General features: G+C 38.5%; 1 protein-coding gene across 1 annotated transcript in view; it reads left to right on the forward strand.

Annotated features, from left to right (window-relative positions):
• The first annotated feature begins 389 nt into the window (after positions 1-389).
• The window catches only part of LOC125242087 (tubulointerstitial nephritis antigen-like), an 82784-nt gene continuing 62222 nt past the window's right edge, over positions 390-20951 (forward strand). Inside the window, exons 1-2 of the mRNA XM_048150795.1 lie at positions 390-519; positions 1338-1518. Coding sequence (XP_048006752.1) covers positions 405-519; positions 1338-1518 — 296 coding nt within the window. The 5' untranslated portion in view covers positions 390-404. The remainder of the gene's footprint in view (positions 520-1337; positions 1519-20951) is intronic.

Here is a 20951-nt window from a genome sequence, read left to right on the forward strand (position 1 = left end):
TTTAAAATCGAGGTTCCGCTCTCGACTCTTTCCTCCTTCAAAACTTAATCAATCGGAACGAAATTTGAGAATCTGAATAACAATGAAATAATCTATGTCGGACCTTTTAACTTTTTTGGTTAATTGTTACCAATCTTGAGTATCACACCTTTTTTTGCGCCACAATGAAAAAGGCCGTTTTTGGAAATTTTTGATTGGCTCTAGAGTCTTTAAAAAGCAGAATATCAAAAAAATCAAAACGGTCCGACACAGATAAAAATAATCAAAAATCTGTGTTGAAAAAATCATTGCTCTATCTTCAAAAACCACGGAGGAAATAGTCGAGAGCGTTTGTATGGAGAATCGACCCCTACCGTATCGTCTAACTGTTTCTCCCTTGTTCCAGATATATACTAGCGCTATGCATGCTGGGCACTGTAGCCGCGTACACCGGGCCCGATCTACCACCGGGCCCATTCTGTGGCAAGACTGGCGAATGCTGTCGCGATCGGAGGGACTCTTGCGCGCATAGGATACTTGGTACGTTATATCATACAGCCGGCGAATTATGCTTCCAATTTTATCACTTATCCACGGGGATAAAGTATCCGTCACGCTTTGGCAAGTATGTCAGTGTGAGAGTGACAGATGTCTTATCCACGTGGATAAGTGATAAAATTGGAAGCATGATACACCGGCAGGTTGTTATCTTTATAACTGGCAATATTTGCTGGATATGGCTGGATATGTAAAAGGAACTCATATATCATACTGTTCAATTTTACCCAGACTTTTTAAATCGCATCTCCCATCCCATTTCCTATTTATTTACATATCTCTCTCCGTTAGAGGTATAGTATTGGAAGACATGCTCCGCCGACCTCAAATGAATGAGATTAATAAGGGCAAGCGAATGATTAATGATTTGTTTGCCTTTCAATTAGATGGATGAAGTATGACAGACCATGAGCGACATTGATTCTCTTTAACGACCGGTATGGTTTAGTTGGTAAAGAACCTGCCTGCTAAGCCGATAGTTCTAGATTCGAATCCCTGTGAGGGAATTTATTTGAGTCTTTAATGATTTCGTATTTAAATATTTAATCATTGTCTGAGTATCCACAATATGTGAGTGTGTCTAGTAAAACGTCCCACTTTGTCGCTTACTATAAAGAGATTTGCTTGAATACTTTGTATCTTTATATTAATAAACTGACAATGCGGCTCTATAGCAATCGACAAAGTGGGGCGTTTTACTAACCACACACATAATAAGCCTTCAATGAGCTTGTGGAATCACTAAAGTGTGTGAATGTCCTATAATATTCATCGATATTAATGCTCCATACATTTTCCAGACACGTTATGCTACTGCGACGAATTCTGCGACTTCAACCGTGCGCACGACGACTGCTGTCCCGACTATCTGCCCGTCTGTCGCAACCAGACGGTAGACCCTGGCTTCATCCTGCAGCCGTGCCGGCATCGAGGGCAGTTGTACATGCCCGGGCAGAAGCGAGAAGATAACTGCAACACCTGGTAAGTTTTTCATCCATTCCATTTCCATCCAGTCAGTCCATAAGTCTCCATGTTCCATCAGATCTGTTGCAAATGTCCATGAGAAGCTCTTTAGTAGCACGAGATCCAGTTACAGCGAAGCCCTGGCATCATTGTAAGTACATATAACTATGTGCCAGGCCAGACGCGAGAAAACGCAAAGAGAAAAGCAATACCTGGTGAGTAACACCCCAAAAGTGAGACATTTAGGACCATCCCTACATGCATTTTGTGCGTAGTTTATATTGCCTTATTGCGGCCGATTTGATGGCAAATGATGATGTCTATGAGGGGATGTTTAGTACCAGGAGACCCTTGAACGGGTCTCATAAGCCCTGGTCTCATTCTGCAGCCGTGCCGGTATCGGGGGCAGTTGTACATGCCCGGGCAGACACGAGAAGATAACTGCAACACCTGGTGAGTAATACTTAACACCCCAAGAGCTTTAGGGCCCATCCCTACATTCATTTCGTGCGTGGTCTATATCGCCTTGTTCCTTTGGATTTGATGGCAAATAAACATGTCTATGAGAAGCTCTTTAGTACCACTAGATCCATGCCTACATCCATTTTAAGCGTAGTCCGTAAGCCCCATTGTTCCGTCAGAACTATTGGCAAATGATCATGTTAATAAGAAGACGTTTACAAGATACGATTGTGTGGAAGCTTTGTCGTTGCATGATCGCACTCACGCCAAATGGAGCCCACGCATTTGCCGCAATACTGAACGCGCAACGTGTATAATATTATAAGTAAACAAGATTTTAGCACAATCATCTGATACTCGTAAATACCGAATGGAAATTCAATGGAACAAAGTATAATCGCAACCCAACGCATCTGTCAGTGTTTGTTTGTTCGCGATAAACTCTAAAAGTGAAAAGCGGATTTTCATGTGATTTTCAGCTGTCAATAGAAAAGAAGATTGAAACCGAAAGTACACTATCATAATTATGTTTATCGTAGAAATATGATCATAGGTCTGTATGCCTCCTTTTTTACTCTAACGTGAAGAAAAATGACGACACAGCCTATGATGATATTGCTATGATAAAAATATGATAGTGGACTATCGGCCTGAGATACATAATTTTGACGGTTTTATGTCAACTCGTGGAAATATGACAATATTTTTCTTTAGTATACGTAGTCGGAAAAAATCAAGCTGGCTTGATCTTTTAATGTGATATTATGTGTGTTGCCAGCAAGTGGGCTGTTAGGATAAGGGATTAATGATTTAAAAAAATACTTAATAAACTCTCTAAGAAAATTTTTATTGCCAGCAATGTACATCACAGACACTTTGTCAAATCAAATGACAGCTCATAAGTATTAGCGACGGGAACAATTACGAAATGCACACAGTACATTGAATGTGTCGATTTCAGAAAATTAATTTTAGGTAATTTAAATAACTGTGATTTGCTAATAGTTATACCTACGCAAACTGCTAATTGATCACAGTTTTCTGAGTACCCACAACACAAGCTTTCTTGAGCTGACCTTAGTCAATCTGTGTAAGAATGTCCTATATTTATTTATGACAAGTTTGTAAAGCTTATAATTGTCATTGTGGCGACTTGCGTCACACATGCATTGCAGTCTCATTACTCACACGTACAAAAAAGTACGTGTTCACGAGAACAGCGGCTATTCGCGGCCCTATGCTGTCATTTTGACGAGTCCGTTGCCAGAGCGTTACCAAACTGCTAATCCCAATGTTACCTGGGCCTGTAGCCAAGAGAACCACCCGTAGCGAACGGATAGGCAACTACAGGACATTGACGCAACAGTATCTCGCCGTGACATGTAAAGAAAAGTTTCTAAATTCATCATCATCATCCTGTTCCAGCCGGTTTCGGCCTCAGCGACTGGGTTTTGGCTTATTGTTTCTAAATTAACAGAGCGACAGCGACGGTTTAATTTAATTTGCATTTTGAATGTCCGGATGGTGTCCTCTACAGGTCGCAATTCTCAACCGATTCTTGTAAAATTTTGTGACCAGATTTTATGGTTATTTCTTTTTGTCAAGCTAATTTTTAGAAATTTTACAAAATGGGGTATTTCCGTAAAGGACAAGCGCTCATAGTGTGCCTAAACTGTAATAGGCTATAATAATTTAATTTAGTTTAATTTATCTATTATCACAGACAACAAATGGCCCATAATGGTTAGTACTTATACATTATTGAATATTTTAAAGCTAATTGTTAGTATAACATAAAACAGAAAGTAGACAACACAACAATACAACATCGTAAATAACACTTTTACGTTTTATAAGCCTATTGCTAAGGTCTATAGTTCACATAGCCACAATTTGTACTATTCATGACAGAGCCAGACGACCGATCTGGCTCAGTCGGTAGTGACCCTGCCTGCTAAGCCGCGGTCCTGGGTTCGAATCCCGGTAAGGGCATTTATTTGTGTGATGAGCACTGATATTTGTTCCTGAGTCATGGATGTTTTCTATGTATATAAGTATGTATTTATCTATTTAAGTATGTATATCGTCGCTTAGCACCCATAGTAAGTTGATCTGTGTAAAGTGTCCCCAATATTTAGTATTTGTTATTTATTTATTTATAGTGAGACTCATGTCTATCTCTCGGCGACAATGATATGCCTAGCTGGCTCTGTCGCGCCAATACGGAAAAGCTATAGGGGCTACGATGCGGAGCGTCAGCGATTGTACTCTTGGCTACAGAAAGTGATTCATTTGCTTACGAAATGCAACGAATTCGGCGAAATAATGGGGTAGATGGCCCACTTTTGGCTCTCATAATAAAAATAAATCTTATACACTTATCACCTGAAGTAAACGTAGAGATTTATGGAATTATTTGAGTTTTATTTATATGAAACATTTACACAACAGTGTCATTCCAGTTCTTAAGAGGGTATGCAGCGGCCGATTTTCCATACAAAAGTATTTCACGTTTTCCTCTCGGGATATTAGTAGAAAATGTTTTTACGTTAAGTCACATTAATTATGTGACATAATGTATGTGGTGTATGTTGGACGTAGTCTGTACTGTACTGTACCCATATTGTTTACACTTTTAAAAGATTTGTTTTGTTTAAAAATAGGAGCAAATAGACAAATAATTAAAAATACGACGTGCCTGGCTGCCACGTGACAGGCTTAGCCTAGTGTGGGCCACAGGAAAAATAATGTACCATTGTAATAATTTCTTATTAATAATAAACTATTCTTATTCTTCTTCTAGATATATGATGTAAAACATTATCCATAATGTCAATAAGCTAGAGAGGAAAATGGGACCCACGTTTGTGTCGAACAGCGTCCATATATTCTCTAAAACCACATAGTCACCCTAGGTACTCATGTAGACCTAACATTATTTACTTTACAATTTCAAGATTGGGTGTGGGAGTATTCTTAAACGCAAATGGCACAGTGTATATTTCTATTACGCGAAGTAAACATGACCATTTTGGATGAGTTTCCTAATATGAAGGATACCTAATTCGTTTACAGATATAATAATCTGTTAGTTATTTTATTACTTAGTTAACCCTTTCAAAACTAGAAATCGAGATTTGCTAACTTAATTTCGAATTTTAATGAAATGTGTTAGAATAAATAATAAAATAAAATAAATAAATATTGGGGACACCTTACACAGATCAACTTAGCCCCAAACTAAGCAAAGCTTGTACTATGGGTGCTAAGCGACGATATACATACTTAAATAGATAAATACATACTTATATACATAGAAAACATCCATGACTCAGGAACAAATATCTGTGCTCAGCACACAAATAAATGCCCTTACCGGGATTCGAACCCAGGACCGCGGCTTAGCAGACAGGGTCACTACCGACTGAGCCAGACCGGTCGTCAAACATTTTTTGAATTGACATTTTAACAGTTCATCATCCTCCTTACGCTATCCCGGCATTTGCCACGGCTCATGGGAACCTGGGGTCCGCTTTGACAACTAATCCCAAGATTTGGCGTAGGCACTAGTTTTTACGAAAGCGACTGCGATCTGACCTTCCCGAAGGGTAAACTAGGCCTTATTGGAATTAGTCCGGTTTCCTCACGATGTTTTCCTTCACCAAAAAGCGACTGGCAAATTTCAAATGACATTTCGCACATAAATTCCGAAAAACTCATTGGTGCAGCCGGGGTTCGAACCCGCGACCTTCGGAACGAAAGTCGCAGGTACTTACTGCTAGGCTACCAGCGCTTCATGACATTTTAACAGTTATTCAGTGTTCAAATCAGAGTCTCTATTATGCGTTTTTGACTAGAATATGACTCATAGTTAAATGTAACTGGTGCATAAAGAATGGCATTAAAACACGAGTGTTGTTTTATGAAACGAGCCGAAAGTCGACTTTCACTTGTTGTTTAGTGAAATGAAACAAATGACTGATCGATTTATCATAATAGAAGTAGGATGACAAAGAAGAACTGTCGAATATCAAAAGTGAGACCAAAACTGGAGCAATGTCAAGTGTCATTGGGAGTATTAAGTTCAGAAATTATGTATGATAAATAATTTGCTTTTCTAACTGTTTAATCGAAACAGAAATCACCCACTGTATCCTTTAAATACAAATGGTCACGTTTTTTCATTTGTAGTCTGCCTCTTTTCCACTTACAGGATGATCATATACGTGACAGCTTCTCTTTTGCACACTTCAGCAGTATTTAAGCGTAAGCGAAATGGTAGGTCGGTGCTCCTAAGTATATTTTAGAGAACTTATGATTATGGACCAAAATTCCGCCATATTTCAAAATCTCATGGAAGGTTCAAGCTCATCTATCTTAGTATGTAGGTTACCTTGAGTATGTTTGGGTTAAAAACTTCCTTATTTACCAACTACTTTTTGCATAAATATTTTCCAATTTTTACCTCCATGGTTTTTATCACTTCCTTTTTAAGTCTTATTTGTATTCAAAACAATAGTTTCAGTCGAATTGTTTATATCAATTAATTCTAGCCAAAGATTATATCTAAATATCTAAATAGGATTTTAGCTCCAATTAATCGGCACCAATAAATTTGTACTTTTTCAGTAGGTACAGCTGGTGTTTTTTTCACGCACTAGTGCGAGAAGTGGTTCATTATACGTCAGGTCGAAACTTCGGAGGGCCATCTGTACTGAAAAACGTCGTACGATACACGTGCAAAAAGGAAATTCGTAACTCGTGTCGATTTAAAACACTCCCTTCGGTCGTGTTTTAATTTATCGCCACTCGTTTCGAACTTCCTTTTTTACGCACTTGTATCGTAATGTACTATTGTAGGCTCGTATATTACAAAACAATAATAAATATTGGGTGTAATTTTTGTAACCGGCAATACTTTTATATTGTCTTCGGTTAGCGCGATAGTTACTCATGAAATAAAACTATGAAAACCGACACAATACTTTCTTCATATGTAATTTTTCAGCAAAACGTCCCTTTGTTCGTATAGTGGTGGGATGTTTCACTAAACTTCTACACATATAATATACTGGCTATGTACAAAAATTAATAGGTGTTATTTATATTTCGTTCAATTTCACCTAGACTAGCCATCGCACAGCGCGACGTCACGCGCGGAACGATTTGATCGGACTATTCCAGCTACATATTTGCAACGTTGTGCATTTGGTGTACATAATTTATAGTTTTACAGTACCTAATGTAAAAAAAAATTGGCTAAAATACTACCTGTATTTAATTTATATTTTGGGTTTTGTATCAGCATGAACACCGCCCTAATTATTGGCGGTTATAAAAAGTTACACCCTGTATGCCTATGATTCTACCTCAAAGCCGCTTTAAATTAGTATCGACCGTTTTTTGCAAGTCGAATGCACTGCCATTACACATGTTGCCAAAACAGGTACAATGAATTTAGCCTTGCTCTGTCTGTAACTAATGTTAGTTTGTTTACTTTGATCGCGACAATTGTTTTTAATTTGCGACGTTTACAACTGGTCTGGACCACGGACAGCTGTTACGTATTAAGCGGTCGATTTGCCAGACCAAAGCAGTCAGGGGACAATATCAGTTAAGAGTTAAGACGATACGGTAGGGGTCAATTCTCCATACAAACGCTCTCGACTATTTCCTCCCTGATTTTTGAAGATGGAGCGATGATTTTTTCAACACACATTGTTATTGTTGTTATTTTTATTTGTGCCGGACCGTTTTGATTTTTTTGATATTCTGCTTTTTAAAGACTCTAGAGCCAATCAAAAATTTCCAAAAACGGCCTTTTTCATTGTGGCGCAAAAAAAGGTGTGATACTCAAGAATGTTAACAATTAACCAAAAAAGCTAAACAATCCGACATAGATTATTTTATTGTTATTCAGATTCTCAAATTTCGTTCCGATTGATTAAGTTATGAAGGAGGAAAGAGTCGAGAGCGGAACCTCGATTTTAAAGATTTTTTTGAAATATCTTTTGACTGAGTTGTTCTTAATGGACATTTTTTTTCGATAAATCTAGTTAATAACACTTGTATATTTAACTAAAATTCCCAAGTTGAAAGGGGCGCTCCTTTCCATTTTATCATTTTCGCTAACGTATCCTCTTAAGACTGAATCGAACCGTTTTTTAGGGTTCCGTAGTCAACTAGGAACCCTTATAGTTTCGCCATGTCTGTCTGTCCGTCCGTCCGTCCGTCCGTCCGTCCGTCCGTCCGTCCGTCCGTCCGTCCGTCCGTCCGTCCGTCCGTCCGTCCGCGGATAATCTCAGTAACCGTTAGCACTAGATAGCTGAAATTTGGCACCAATATGTATATCAATCACGCCAACAAAGTGCAAAAATAAAAAATGGGAAAAAATGTTTTATTAGGGTACCCCCCCTACATGCAAAGTGGGGGCTGATATTTTTTTTCATTCCAACCCCAACGTGTGATATATTGTTGGATAGGTATTTAAAAATGAATAAGGGTTTACTAAATTCATTTTTTGATAATGTTAATAGTTTCGGAAATAATCGCTCTTAAAGTAAAAAAAAGTGCGTCCCCCCCCTCTAACTTTTGAACCATATGTTTAAAAAATATGAAAAAAATCACCAAAGTAGAACTTTGTAAAGACTTTCTAGGAAAATTGTTTTGAACTTGATAGGTTCAGTAGTTTTTGAGAAAAATACGAAAAACTACGGAACCCTACACTGAGCGTGGCCCGACACGCTCTTGGCCGGTTTTTTATACAATTACTTACACTGAGAGAAAATACAACCAGTTTTCATGTTCGGTCAACAAGTTTTTTGGTTAATATAGCGCCTACGTGCTCTTTGGTTCAAACAACAAGCTACTTGTCATTTGAATCGGCAATATATTTGAATCAACAAGTCGATTTTATAAAAATAACCTGACACATATTGTTTTAAACATACGTTTGGCTGATTCAAACGGATAAACCGCAACAAGTCGAACTTGTTAAATTCACAATGCAAATTTCTCTCAGTGTACTATAAACTTGCTACGAACGGGGAATTCGGTTCAATGTATAGTTCGAATGAACGGCTAGCGTGAAGGTATACTTAACGCGCGACCGCGAGCGAGTGACGTAGGCCTGGTTAGTGCATCGATACAAAGTCAAGTACAATGCTAGATTTATTTAAAGAGCTAGGTGTCAGATCAATGCCTAGGTGATCGGTCTGCCATTCATTCTAGCATTTGGCTTGCTGCCATTTCAATTTGTTTTCAAATGTTTCAACTCTCGAAGTCTATTATTAATAATTTCAACAAAATTATTGCTTGCTGTCTATAATAATAATAACTTACAAGAGTACCTAGACTTGGCTCACGAGATAACCGCCATGTGGGATGTTGATTCAACGATCATTGTCCCTAGTAGTAGTTTCAGCGAACGGTCTCATAGCGAAGAGTCTCGACTCGACCAACATCTTAAGAGACTCTCGCTAGGTGGCTGGATCAAGGGCCAGATGCAGAAGGCGGTGATCTTGGACACAGCGCGGATAGTCCGACGGTTCCTCTCTCTGCGGCCCTAACCACCGACAACTTGGGCCCTGCCCCGCTGCTGGCGGCACACTAGGTTAGGTTTTTTATAATGTGTTTATATATTTTGTATGTGGTTTTGTATTTTACTTTTATAATCATATTATAAAATAGCCTAATCTAAGAAGCAAAGTAAATAAAGAGAATAACTTACAAGTATGTTAATACGTTAATACTAAGCCTGTTTATGTTTTCAAAGACTTGACATGAAGCAAACTAAATATTTAGCACTATTCTGGTTTTAGTCAGTAAATATAAAGGTAGGTACACGTCTACACACTTAAATAAAGGTTCAGGTACACTTCTAAACACTTACAAAAGTACCTACTTACCTAATATTAGAATATACTTATAGAGCTGCCTTTACATTCGGTATTGTGATTTCATTAAGTACTTTGAAAAATGTACAATAAGAAATTTCGACGCATAAAACGATATTTTGGAATAAGACGTCCACAAACAGTTTTTGCTCAAATATTTTATTTCTGCGTCTTTTCAAGCAATTCTTATACATCGCATGTTTTATTTTTGTCTGTGGGATCTCGGAAAAGGCTCTAAATATTTTTGAAGGAGGAAAAATCGGGGCAAATTTTGGTCTTCCAGTTTTAATACTTTATAGAGATACGCGTTGTCGTCAGCAAAGCGTTAATAAGATTATCACCGTGAAATTGTTAACACACTGATGTCACACACGAAATTACCTACATAAGGTAAATGTACCAGTGCTGGACAGTGTACCCAGTAGATTTCACTTTAAATCTTAAGGCATTGTCAAGTAAAATGTGACAGAACAGTGGTGTCTATTGGTAATTTTACCAAAATTTACTTACTGTTGTGCCGACGAAAAGTTTCCAAAATTCTGAAATTTTCACATAGGAAAACTTCGGAAACTTTCCATACTTTGTATGTACAATTGTATGGATGGAAAATTTCCATTTCATAAATTTAAATTCCCTTTACTTATTTGGAAAGTTTCCGAAACTTGCACATCACTAATTTTACCTGACTCATTAATCATTATTTGTTTTAAAGTAAGATTGTGTTCAAAAGGGGACTCTCATTAAAAAAGTGGTGGGTGAAGGGGGACCCTTCCTCCTCTATTTTTAATGAGAGTTCCATGTTCTCTACCTACCCTGTTTGGATAATTATAAACGGGTAAATGTGTGTGTCTGTTTTTTGCCCGTCTTTCAGGGCAAAACGGAGCGACGAATTGACGTGATTTTTCAAGTGGATATAGTGGAAGCGATGGAGAGTGACATAGGCTACTTTTTGTCTCTTTCTAACTTTCTAACCCCACACTTCCCTGAAATGGGGGGTGGAAGTTCGTATGGAGCATTCCACAATTTCGAATTTAACGCGAGCGAAGCTGCGGGTAAAAGCTAGTCCTGCCTGCTGAGCCGCGGTCCTGGGTTCGAATCCCGGTAAGGGCATTTATTTGTGTGATGAACACAGATATTTGTTCCTGAGTCATGGATGTTTTCTATGTATATAAGTATGTATTTATCTATTTAAGTATGTATATCGTCGCTTAGCACCCCATAGTACAAGCTTTGCTTAGTTTGGGGCTAAGTTGATCAGTGTATAAGGTGTCCCCAATATTTATTTATTTATATAATTAATCCTTTTGCTACTACCAACTACTAGAACTACTATGGTTTTGAATGGTTTGGTTTAGTTGTCACACTATGTCATAACTATGTATCGCAAAAGTTTAATTCTGGCACATCATTGTCTCTATTCTACGACGTGCGATTTTATCTACATCAACGGAGAATCAACATGAAACGTCAGTTGTGGCAAGTCGAACACGTCTGCTTAGCTGACCAGGGTGGCTAGCCGAATGGCACAATCGCTCACGAATCGCTCACGAAACGAAGCGCTAGTAGATATCTATCTCTATCGCGCTTGCGTATTGGCGCGACAGAGCCAGCGGCGTATCGCTTTCGTTTGGCGTCGGAGAAATGCCATTCGGCTACGGGGCCAGCACGGGAAGCATGGTCGCGCGATAGACGATAAAATATCAGGGTGGCTAGCCGAATGGCACAATCGCTCACGAAACGCTCACGAAACGAAGCGCTAGTAGATATCTATCTCTATCGCGCTTGCGTATTGGCGCGACAGAGCCAGCGGCGTATCGCTTTCGTTTGGCGTCGGAGAAATGCCATTCGGCTACGGGGCCAGGCCGTCCACAGAACTTAATTTAGATAGAAGAAACAAATTCATATATTTGTATAGGGGCCGAGCGTGTCAAATTTTGTATTGAAGTTGATTCTTGCCTGTAATTTTAAATATGTCTCAGGCTCTTGATTGTTCATAATTTTTGTGTTGTTGCAATTGAATATCACGTAACGAGGCATTTTTTATGTTTTGGTTGACTTCAACTTACAAAAATTGACGCCCGAAAGCTGCAAGCTGCGAGTAAAGACGGACAACTCAGTGGATTTCACTGAGTTCATTTGACACGCTAAGTAGATACGTTTGCTTGATCTATGGTATATATGACATCTGTGAGGCCGTCCCTATCGCACTTACAAATAGTGCGATAGGGACGGCCTGCTATTTTATCGTCTATCGCGCGACCATGCTTCCCGTGCAGGAACTATGGAAACAATCATGGTCTTAGGCACTGGTCCCACCGCGAGCTAGTAAGCTATGAGCTATCGGCTATAAAAACGAACAAAACATAAGCACTCCCGTGCAAAAAAGAGACACGGCGATTTTGATAGTTCACCGCTGGGCGAGTAACTATAAACATCGCCGTGTTTCTTTTATTTGCACGGGAGTGCTTATCTTTTGTTCGTTTTTATAGCTCATAGCTTACTAGCTCGCGTTGGGACTAGTGCCTTACGTTGCTGTTATACTGATAAATGATAGATAGATTGACTACATATTGCCATAATAGTCACAATTTGTCATCTATTGACATTGATGACGGCGTCATTACGTCATGACTGTCATGAGTTTGTCACGGCCGCGACCTTGTTCCATCATTTGTTGAATACGTACGTTAATGTATTTCCGAAGCATTTTCTATTTTAAAGTGCGTAAAATGCAAATTTTAATGACCGAAGCGGTAGCCAAGGTCTCGAATTTATCCCGGACATTTGGGAGAGAATTGGTTGACGTATGTACAAGTCGGTAGATACTATAATAGTGTGTCAAAATATTTAAATAACAAATAAATCTTAAATGACATTCTTACACAGATAGACTGAGTCCCACGGTAAGCTCAATAAGGTCTGTATTGTACCCATATCCATTTTAATATTATAAATGGGAAAGTGTGTGTGTCTGTTTGTTTGTCCGTCTTTCACGGCAAAACGGAGCGACGAATTGACGTGATTTTTTAAGTGGAGATAGTTGAAGGGATGGAGAGTGACATAGGCTACTTCTTGTCTCTTTCTATCGCGAGCGAAGCCGCGGGCAAAAGCTAGTTAAGTTATAAATAGAAAACACCCAAGACTCGGGAACAAAAATCGGTGCTCATCGCACAAATAAATGCCCTAACCGGGATACGAACCCGGGACTATCAGCTTAGCAGGCGGGATCACTAGCCACTGTGCCCGACCGGTCAAAATAATAATGTTAACCTCCAGAAAGGAAATTGAGTCATGATATAATAACCTAACCACAAAATTAAAATTTTGAAAAACCCCCGACCGCGACCTAGTGGACCGATTTTGTTGAAACATGGCTAAGAACACTCCCGACTAACACAGCTTTCAAATAAAAAAAACTAAATCGAAATCGGTTCATCCGTTCGGGAGCTACGAGCTACGAGCCACAGACAGACACACACACGGACAGATAAACAGGCAGACAGACAGATATACAGACAGACAGACAGACACGTCAAACTTATAACACCCCGTCGTTTTTGCGTCGGGGGTTAAAAAATTGCGAGCTTATAAACGTCTATGCCAAATAATAAATGACTTATCTATCTATCTATCTATCTATGATAAGAGTACGTTTACCTTTTAAACGGGAAGTCCGGTAATATAAAAATACAGACATCAGTCTTATCACCACAGATAGAGAATCGATAAAGCTATCAAATCCCAAGATTAGCTGAAACCACAGACCACTTCAACTAGACGGAGCACTCAAGCCAACTCAAGGTCGAATCACATTATGTTCTACCGTAGTAGTGTGTATTAATTTTAGGATATTTATAAAAGAAATAGTTTTAGGCACAGGTCCCACCGCGAGCTAGTAAGCTATGAGCTATCGGCTATAAAAACGAACAAAAGATAATCACTCCCGTGTAAATATAACCTAACCTCAAAATTAAAATTTTGAAAAAACCCCCGACCGCGACATAGTGGACCCATTTTCATAAAACATGGCTAAGAACACTCCCGACTAACTCAGCTTTCAAACAAAAAAAAACTAAATCGAAATCGGTTCATCCGTTCGGGAGCTACGATGCCACAGACAGACACACACACAGACAGACACGTCAAACTTATAACACCCCGTCGTTTTTGCGTCGGGGGTTAAAAAGAGACACGGCGATGTTTATAGTTACTCGCCCAGCGGTGAGCTTACATAATCTGGACTTACATAATCTAATCCCCCCGTCTCCTTTCTGTCAACGCGGGACTAGGCGCGGACTTGCGTTTCACCCTTACGTCGTTTCCTTGCCAATGATTCGCACTAAACGATTTGCATCTAGCTTTATCATGCGAACGGCTAAGGAGTGGAACTCACTTCCTGCATGTCTATTTCCAACCCACTATAATTTGGATCTTTTTAAATCAAGAGTGAATAGACATTTTTTGGGTAAACATGCTTCATCCTAGACTGCATCGGCACTTTCCATCAGGTGAGATTGCGGTCAAATGGTTTACCTGTTCCTCATAAAAAAAAAAAAAAAAAAAAAAAAAAAAAGCTATCAAAATCGCCGTGTCTGTATTTGCACGGGAGTGCTTATCTTTTGTTCGGTTTTTATAGCAGATAGCTCATAGCTTACTAGCTCGCAATGGGACCAGTGCCTTAGCGTTGAGCCTAGGCTGTTCCAGATGTAGTGCAAAAAGGGTTTCCTTCGTATTTTTCCGGAAACGTTCGTATTTGTCATGCTAGTTCAGTCAATGTCAATACATCGTGTACTGAGACTGGCTGAAATAGCATGACACGTTCGTATGTTTCCGTAATAATACGAAGGCAAATCTTTTCGCACTATATCTATTTAGGTACTTGTAATGGTGTAAGAGTGAAATAGCAGTGTGGAACAATTTTTCTAACAAATTTACACTAAAAAACATTCTCAAAATATCCGTGAATAACTGGAATTTTAATGAGAAAACTCTCCATGTTGCCATTGAGAATATTATTATAGGATATTCTTACACAGATTGACTGAAGCTCACGGTAAGCTCAAGAAGGCTTGTGTTGTGGGTACTCAGACAACGATATATATAATATATAAATACATGCGCGTTGCCAACGCATTAGAAACTTGTACACTCCTTTTTGCTACTCAACACAGCAAAAAGGAGTGTACAAGTGTCAAAGTTCCAAGGAGGGTTTGGGTTGCCGACGACTCAAAGGACAATAGACGGAACTCACCGGCAGGAATACTATGAGTAGGGTCTAGTGCTATTTGGCTGCGGTCTTCAGGGTGGCTAGCCGAATGGCACAATCGCTCACGAAACGCTCACGAAACGAAGCGCTAGTAGATATCTATCTCTATCGCGCTTGCGTATTGGCGCGACAGAGCCAGCGGCGTATCGCTTTCGTTTGGCGTCGGAGAAATGCCATTCGGCTACGGGGCCAGGTGCCGTAGGCGAATGGCATTTCTGCGACGCCAAACGAAAACGAAACGCCGCGAAAAGTACTCTGGCTCTGTCGTGCCAATACGCTCGAGCGACAGAGATAGATATATATACGAGCGTTTCGTTTCGTGAGCGTTTATGCCATTCGGCTACGTACCCTGTAAGGCGTATTAGGTACTTCCCCAATTGAGCTCTTCTCTAGATTCGAGCGAGATAGCTAGAGCTACCACACAAAACGGAATATCTTTCGCTATGCCCTACCTCCTACAACATTTACACAATATGTAGTTATTTTTGGAGTAAACAGATTAAACACAATTATCTTCCGTAGGTATGTGTCGCAGCCAAATGGAACAGACATTGACCTCCAGTTTTAATATAAAATTAGCTAAAATAAGCTCACATTCCGAGATCAAAGTTTCATCACCTGTCAACCGTCTAAATGAAAAACGGGTTGAGTCATATTACGTCTACATTTAATTTTATGTAGGTGAGTAGGACCTACGTAGGTACAGTCAAGATATTAAATATAGTTACGTACAAAGTGCCAAAAGTATGTATCCACATCCCTAACATATAAGTTATAAAGTCGAGTACATAGATAGATGTTATTGACACTTTCTCTGCATCTAGGGTGCATTGGGTAATTTCGAAAGTCACATAAAAAACATCACCATTATTTCCATCCTAATTAACACAAGTTAAATTATAATCTATTGAAAATATTTCAACTTGTGCTATCTTAAAGTAGTCACACCACTATTATACAGTCATCTGCCGCAATTGCAGAGTACGCTGATTCGATTCCAGCCTCAGGCACCAGAAGCCTTGGTCACTTTTTCTTTCATATGTGTAATTTATTTCGGTTTTAATTATTTCCATCATATCAAGATTCCCCTTTCGAAATTACCCGAGCATTACGGTGCTTCGAAATTACCCCAATGCACCCTATATTTAATATCTTGATATTGTGTTTATTGTACTTTACAATAAATATCTTGATTGATTGATCGTATTTTGTATTAATTTTTTCGCACAGTTTGCGAGGACTACGTTTTAGTAATCAAAATGCTGGTATAAAACAGGAAGAAGAATACGGACAGAAGGACCAAAAAAAAAAGGAGTGCTTGATTTTTTTTTTAATAACAAGCTTTGAATTGAAGCAATGTATTTGTATAGTAATCAAATATGAATATATTCATTTTCGATTAGCACATCTTTAAACGAGTGAATGAATATACAATCAATTTAGTGATTTGTCATTTTGTATTTTTTTTAAACGGTTACATCATTGCCTAATTTATTATAATAAACATAATTCGAGACAGCTGGTGTCCTTTATAATTTACAATGAGGTGACATCAGTTTTAAAAAGGATTAATGGGTGTTGTAAACAGATTGCGTCGATTACTACCGTAAATACTTCGTTTTAAGTTTTTTTTAGCCTCTTTTAGTGTCCCACTTGCTTATCTTTAAAGCCCGCTCCAGACTATGCACGCGAATCACGGCGCGATCAAGAGGATAATACGGTAGCGAAAATGCTAAAATGGAAAGGAGCCCCCCTTTCAACTTGGGAATTTTAGTTAAATATACAAGTGTTATTAACTAGATTTATCGAAAAAAAATTGTTCATTAAGAACAACTCAGTCAAAAGATATTTCAAAAAATCTTTAAAATCGAGGTTCCGCTCTCGACTCTTTCCTCCTTCAAAACTTAATCAATCGGAACGAAATTTGAGAATCTGAATAACAATGAAATAATCTATGTCGGACCGTTTAGCTTTTTTGGTTAATTGTTACCAATCTTGAGTATCACACCTTTTTTGCGCCACAATGAAAAAGGCCGTTTTCGGAAATTTTTGATTGGCTCTAGAATCTTTAAAAAGCAGAATATCAAAAAAATCAAAACGGTCCGACACAGATAAAAATAATAACAATCTGTGTTGAAAAAATCATTGCTCTATCTTCAAAAACCAGGGAGGAAATAGTCGAGAGCGTTTGTGTGGCGAATTGACCCCTACCGTATCGTCTTAAATCACTACGTTGTGTGGAACTTTCTGCGTACCGAATCCACTCGCGTCGCGCCGTGATTTGCGCGCATATAGTCTGAAGCGGGCTTTAGTGTTCCGTTGCGCAAAGGGCTCCCCTAATTTTTTCCACTCGACCCTGTTGTCGGCGTTTTCCCACCATTTTGCGTCCAGGCAGGCAAGCATGGTCGCGTGATAAACGATAAAACGGCCGTCCTTTTAGCAATTTGTAAGTGTGATAGGGCCGCACCGAGGCGATAAAGTTGATCGAACTCTAGTGTTACGCCCGCAGGTCATCCCGCCATCTCCTTTTTGGTCTGCCCGAATCCCGGCCTGCCCCGTTTATGGTATTTCGGGGGTCGCAGACTGTAATCATTTTCATTTCATTTTCATTTTCAAAGGTTTGGCGTCGATTACTATAAGAGCGAAAATTGCTAGTATTTTCATAATATGAAATTACATAGTATGTATAAACAGCTGTGACGTGATTTTTTTTGTATGGGATAGGAGGCAAACGAGCAGACAGGTCGCCTGATGGTAAGCGATCACCGCCGCCCATGGACACCCGAAATACCAGAGGTGTTGGAGGTGCGTTTCCGGCCTTTAAGATAGGTGTACCTACGCTCTTTTCTTGAAGATTTGAAGGTCGTATCGGTCCGGAAATACCGCTTAATGCTTAAGCGACAATTTGGTTCCTTTTGCTATGAAATGAACGCCACAAATATTTATGTTTAACAAGGCACTTTTGTTTTGCCACATTTGCCTATACATACTCATTTTCAACCTTCTTCAAACAATTGTTTAGCTGTCAGATAAGATCGTTCGGTGTGATTCATATAAAAATCTAAAATTAGCTCTAGATTCGATATGGATTAGATATATGTCAATGTCTTAAAGTGACGTTTCTTCAATGACGTCTCTTTTGATACAAACATATCTATCTATATCTTATCTAGAGCATTATGACGACGTGCTTTGTTAAAGTTCGTATAGATTTTCGAAAATATTTAAATGTTCTTACCTAAGTCTCTCAAAGGTACTTATTAAAAAGCCGAATGTCTAATTTACTAGTGCAGCAAAGAAATGCCTGTCAATTCTTAATAATCTTATTAACATTATTCAGAAAGTCATTAATCTTAAATTTCTGTTTTATTTCCTTTAATTCCATATAGGTAGGTCTACAGCTTGAACATTTTTTTTACTATACACAAGAGGCGCGTTCCTAGCACACATTCTAAGCTCGTGTAGGTGAACGCGTACCATGATTGTATGAGTGAGATATGACAGGTCGACTGTTCGCGTTTTTGACAGGCGGTAACTGTGAGGTAACCAAGAGGGGGTGGGCGGCACTTTCAGCGGGGAGCGGGAGTGGCCATACTGTACGATAGTACTCTTTATTATACTGTGGCAGTACTTAACTGTCCTCATAGCAAAAGTGGCAAAATCTGTCAAAACAGTTGCCACGAGCAAACCGTTTTGCATAGACGGTGGCGCCCTTATTATTTTAATACTATTTTTGCGGCTGTAACTAGGCTACAATTTGAATGCATAAAGCTGTGTTACTCAGTAGGACAAGTAGTAAATCAAATCCTGCGCATCGTTTTGTAATGAACACCGTATGCGCATAGCACTGATGACTTGATTGACACCACAAAGACCGATAGGACAAATACGGGGTGTACGTTTTATAACCAACATTTGTTGGATAAAATATCAATCACCATATTTCTTTCAATGTTACCCCTTTCATTCTAAGAGTTTTGAAAGATTTACGGTTAGGCTAAGAATAAATTTAAGGCAAACATTTTCGTCTTAAATTTATTCTAAGTGGCATCGAAACATATTTTCTGCCAATCAAAAGTCAAAAGTTCACGGTTAGTTTCATTAGACTTGTATTGACCGGGATATACTTAGACCGTAATTATCGCGAAATCACGGTCTATATCCCGGTCAATATAAGCTCATTCTGTCCTGTCTCAAAAACACTAACGATTTGGGATTCGGGCGAGTTTTAGTCTAATGCACCGCAGCACACATGATGTCCTTAACTTATGGAAATTTCGTTTTTTTTTTGGGTAAAATTAAGGTAAGTACCTGGGTATTTTCAGAATTTTGGACCCTCCAATTAGCGAAAGTTGTTACCAAAAATTAACTCACTGTCAGTTTTGTGACGATAATTAAGCATACAATTTCAATAAAAATATTGTTTTTGAGTTCGCATTACATAAACTATAAGCGATAATCTACATTCAGAATATGAACAGTAAATTTTTCATTATAAGCCGTCACAAAACTGACAGCGATTTAATTATTGTTAACAACTTTTGCTAATTTGGGGGGGGAATTCTGAAAATGCTCACTGCACTACAAAATAAACTTACAAAATATTGCCAGTTATAAAAATGACCCTTTGTATATCCATGGAATGTAGTCTCATCAATATTCATGCAATAGTCTTTAATATTACACCGGGTATCGTAAATCCGCTAAAGTACCGTTAAAGCCAAGGTGACTACAATGACCTAGGTCTTAGTCATTTTTCATTGTGGACATAAATCATGTAGTCATCACTCATAATTATGTCATATTGTACTATGTTGTCTATGTTTAGGTCACAGATTACATTAGACACCGCATTATAAAGAGCGCGCTGGTCGACACACATAATTATTTTAAATTTTCTTAGAACAAATTAAATTATTTTCATAGTAGTCACACTACAAAGAAAAAAAATTACACACAAAATGACACAATTCCTGAAGGCTTGTGGCGCCCCCCCTGGCCATTTCTCAGGTTCATTCTAGGTCATTTCTACAAGTTTATTGGTATAATAATACCACGATTTGAGCATCGCAATTTCTTACGACACGTCATTACATTATAACAGCCCTGGCCTCGTAGCCGAATGGCATTTCTACGACTCCAAACGAAAACGAAATCCGTCTATTAATTAAGGTGATCTGTGGTTTAGATACAAAAATAAACTCATCATTAATTTAACAGCACGCTGTAAATTGAACCGTTTAAATCGATATTTCGTGGCAGTCTAGCTCGATCTTTAAAATGCAAATCGATATATAAATTGAAATCGAAACAGGTCCACCTACCTTCCTGAATAAGGCTTTATGTTATCTAAATTCGAGTTTTAAATTAGATTTATAAATCGATACAATGACTTAGGAAGTCTAGCTAATAATACTACTATTTTTTTTTCAAACAAGTTCTGTTTTAGGCCAGTTTTTGCATCATTTGAAATTGAATGAATGTAATTGTTATTTGCTAGAGACATGGTTACATAAAAGATAATATAAAATAAATGTAGAGGAGCGTTCATATCTCGTAAACAATAATATTGATATGCTTATGCATGCTCCATGTTAGGATAAACAAAACGTCGGCAGAAACGCCGAAAACAATTCTCAAAATTTCTGTAAATTACCGGAAACCTCCTTAAGAAAACTGTCATGCAAGTTGCCATGATAAATTAAATACGTTTATTCTAGGAAACTCAACTTAACGACGAGCATTGTGTGCTTGCACTTCCAATACCTTACAGGATTAGCAAGAGAGTTTGTTTGAACTTCATTTAACAATTATAATGTTTGTCAACA

The sequence above is a fragment of the Leguminivora glycinivorella genome, unplaced genomic scaffold (assembly GCF_023078275.1).
Source record: "Leguminivora glycinivorella isolate SPB_JAAS2020 unplaced genomic scaffold, LegGlyc_1.1 Scaffold6, whole genome shotgun sequence".
Lineage (NCBI taxonomy): Eukaryota > Metazoa > Arthropoda > Insecta > Lepidoptera > Tortricidae > Leguminivora > Leguminivora glycinivorella.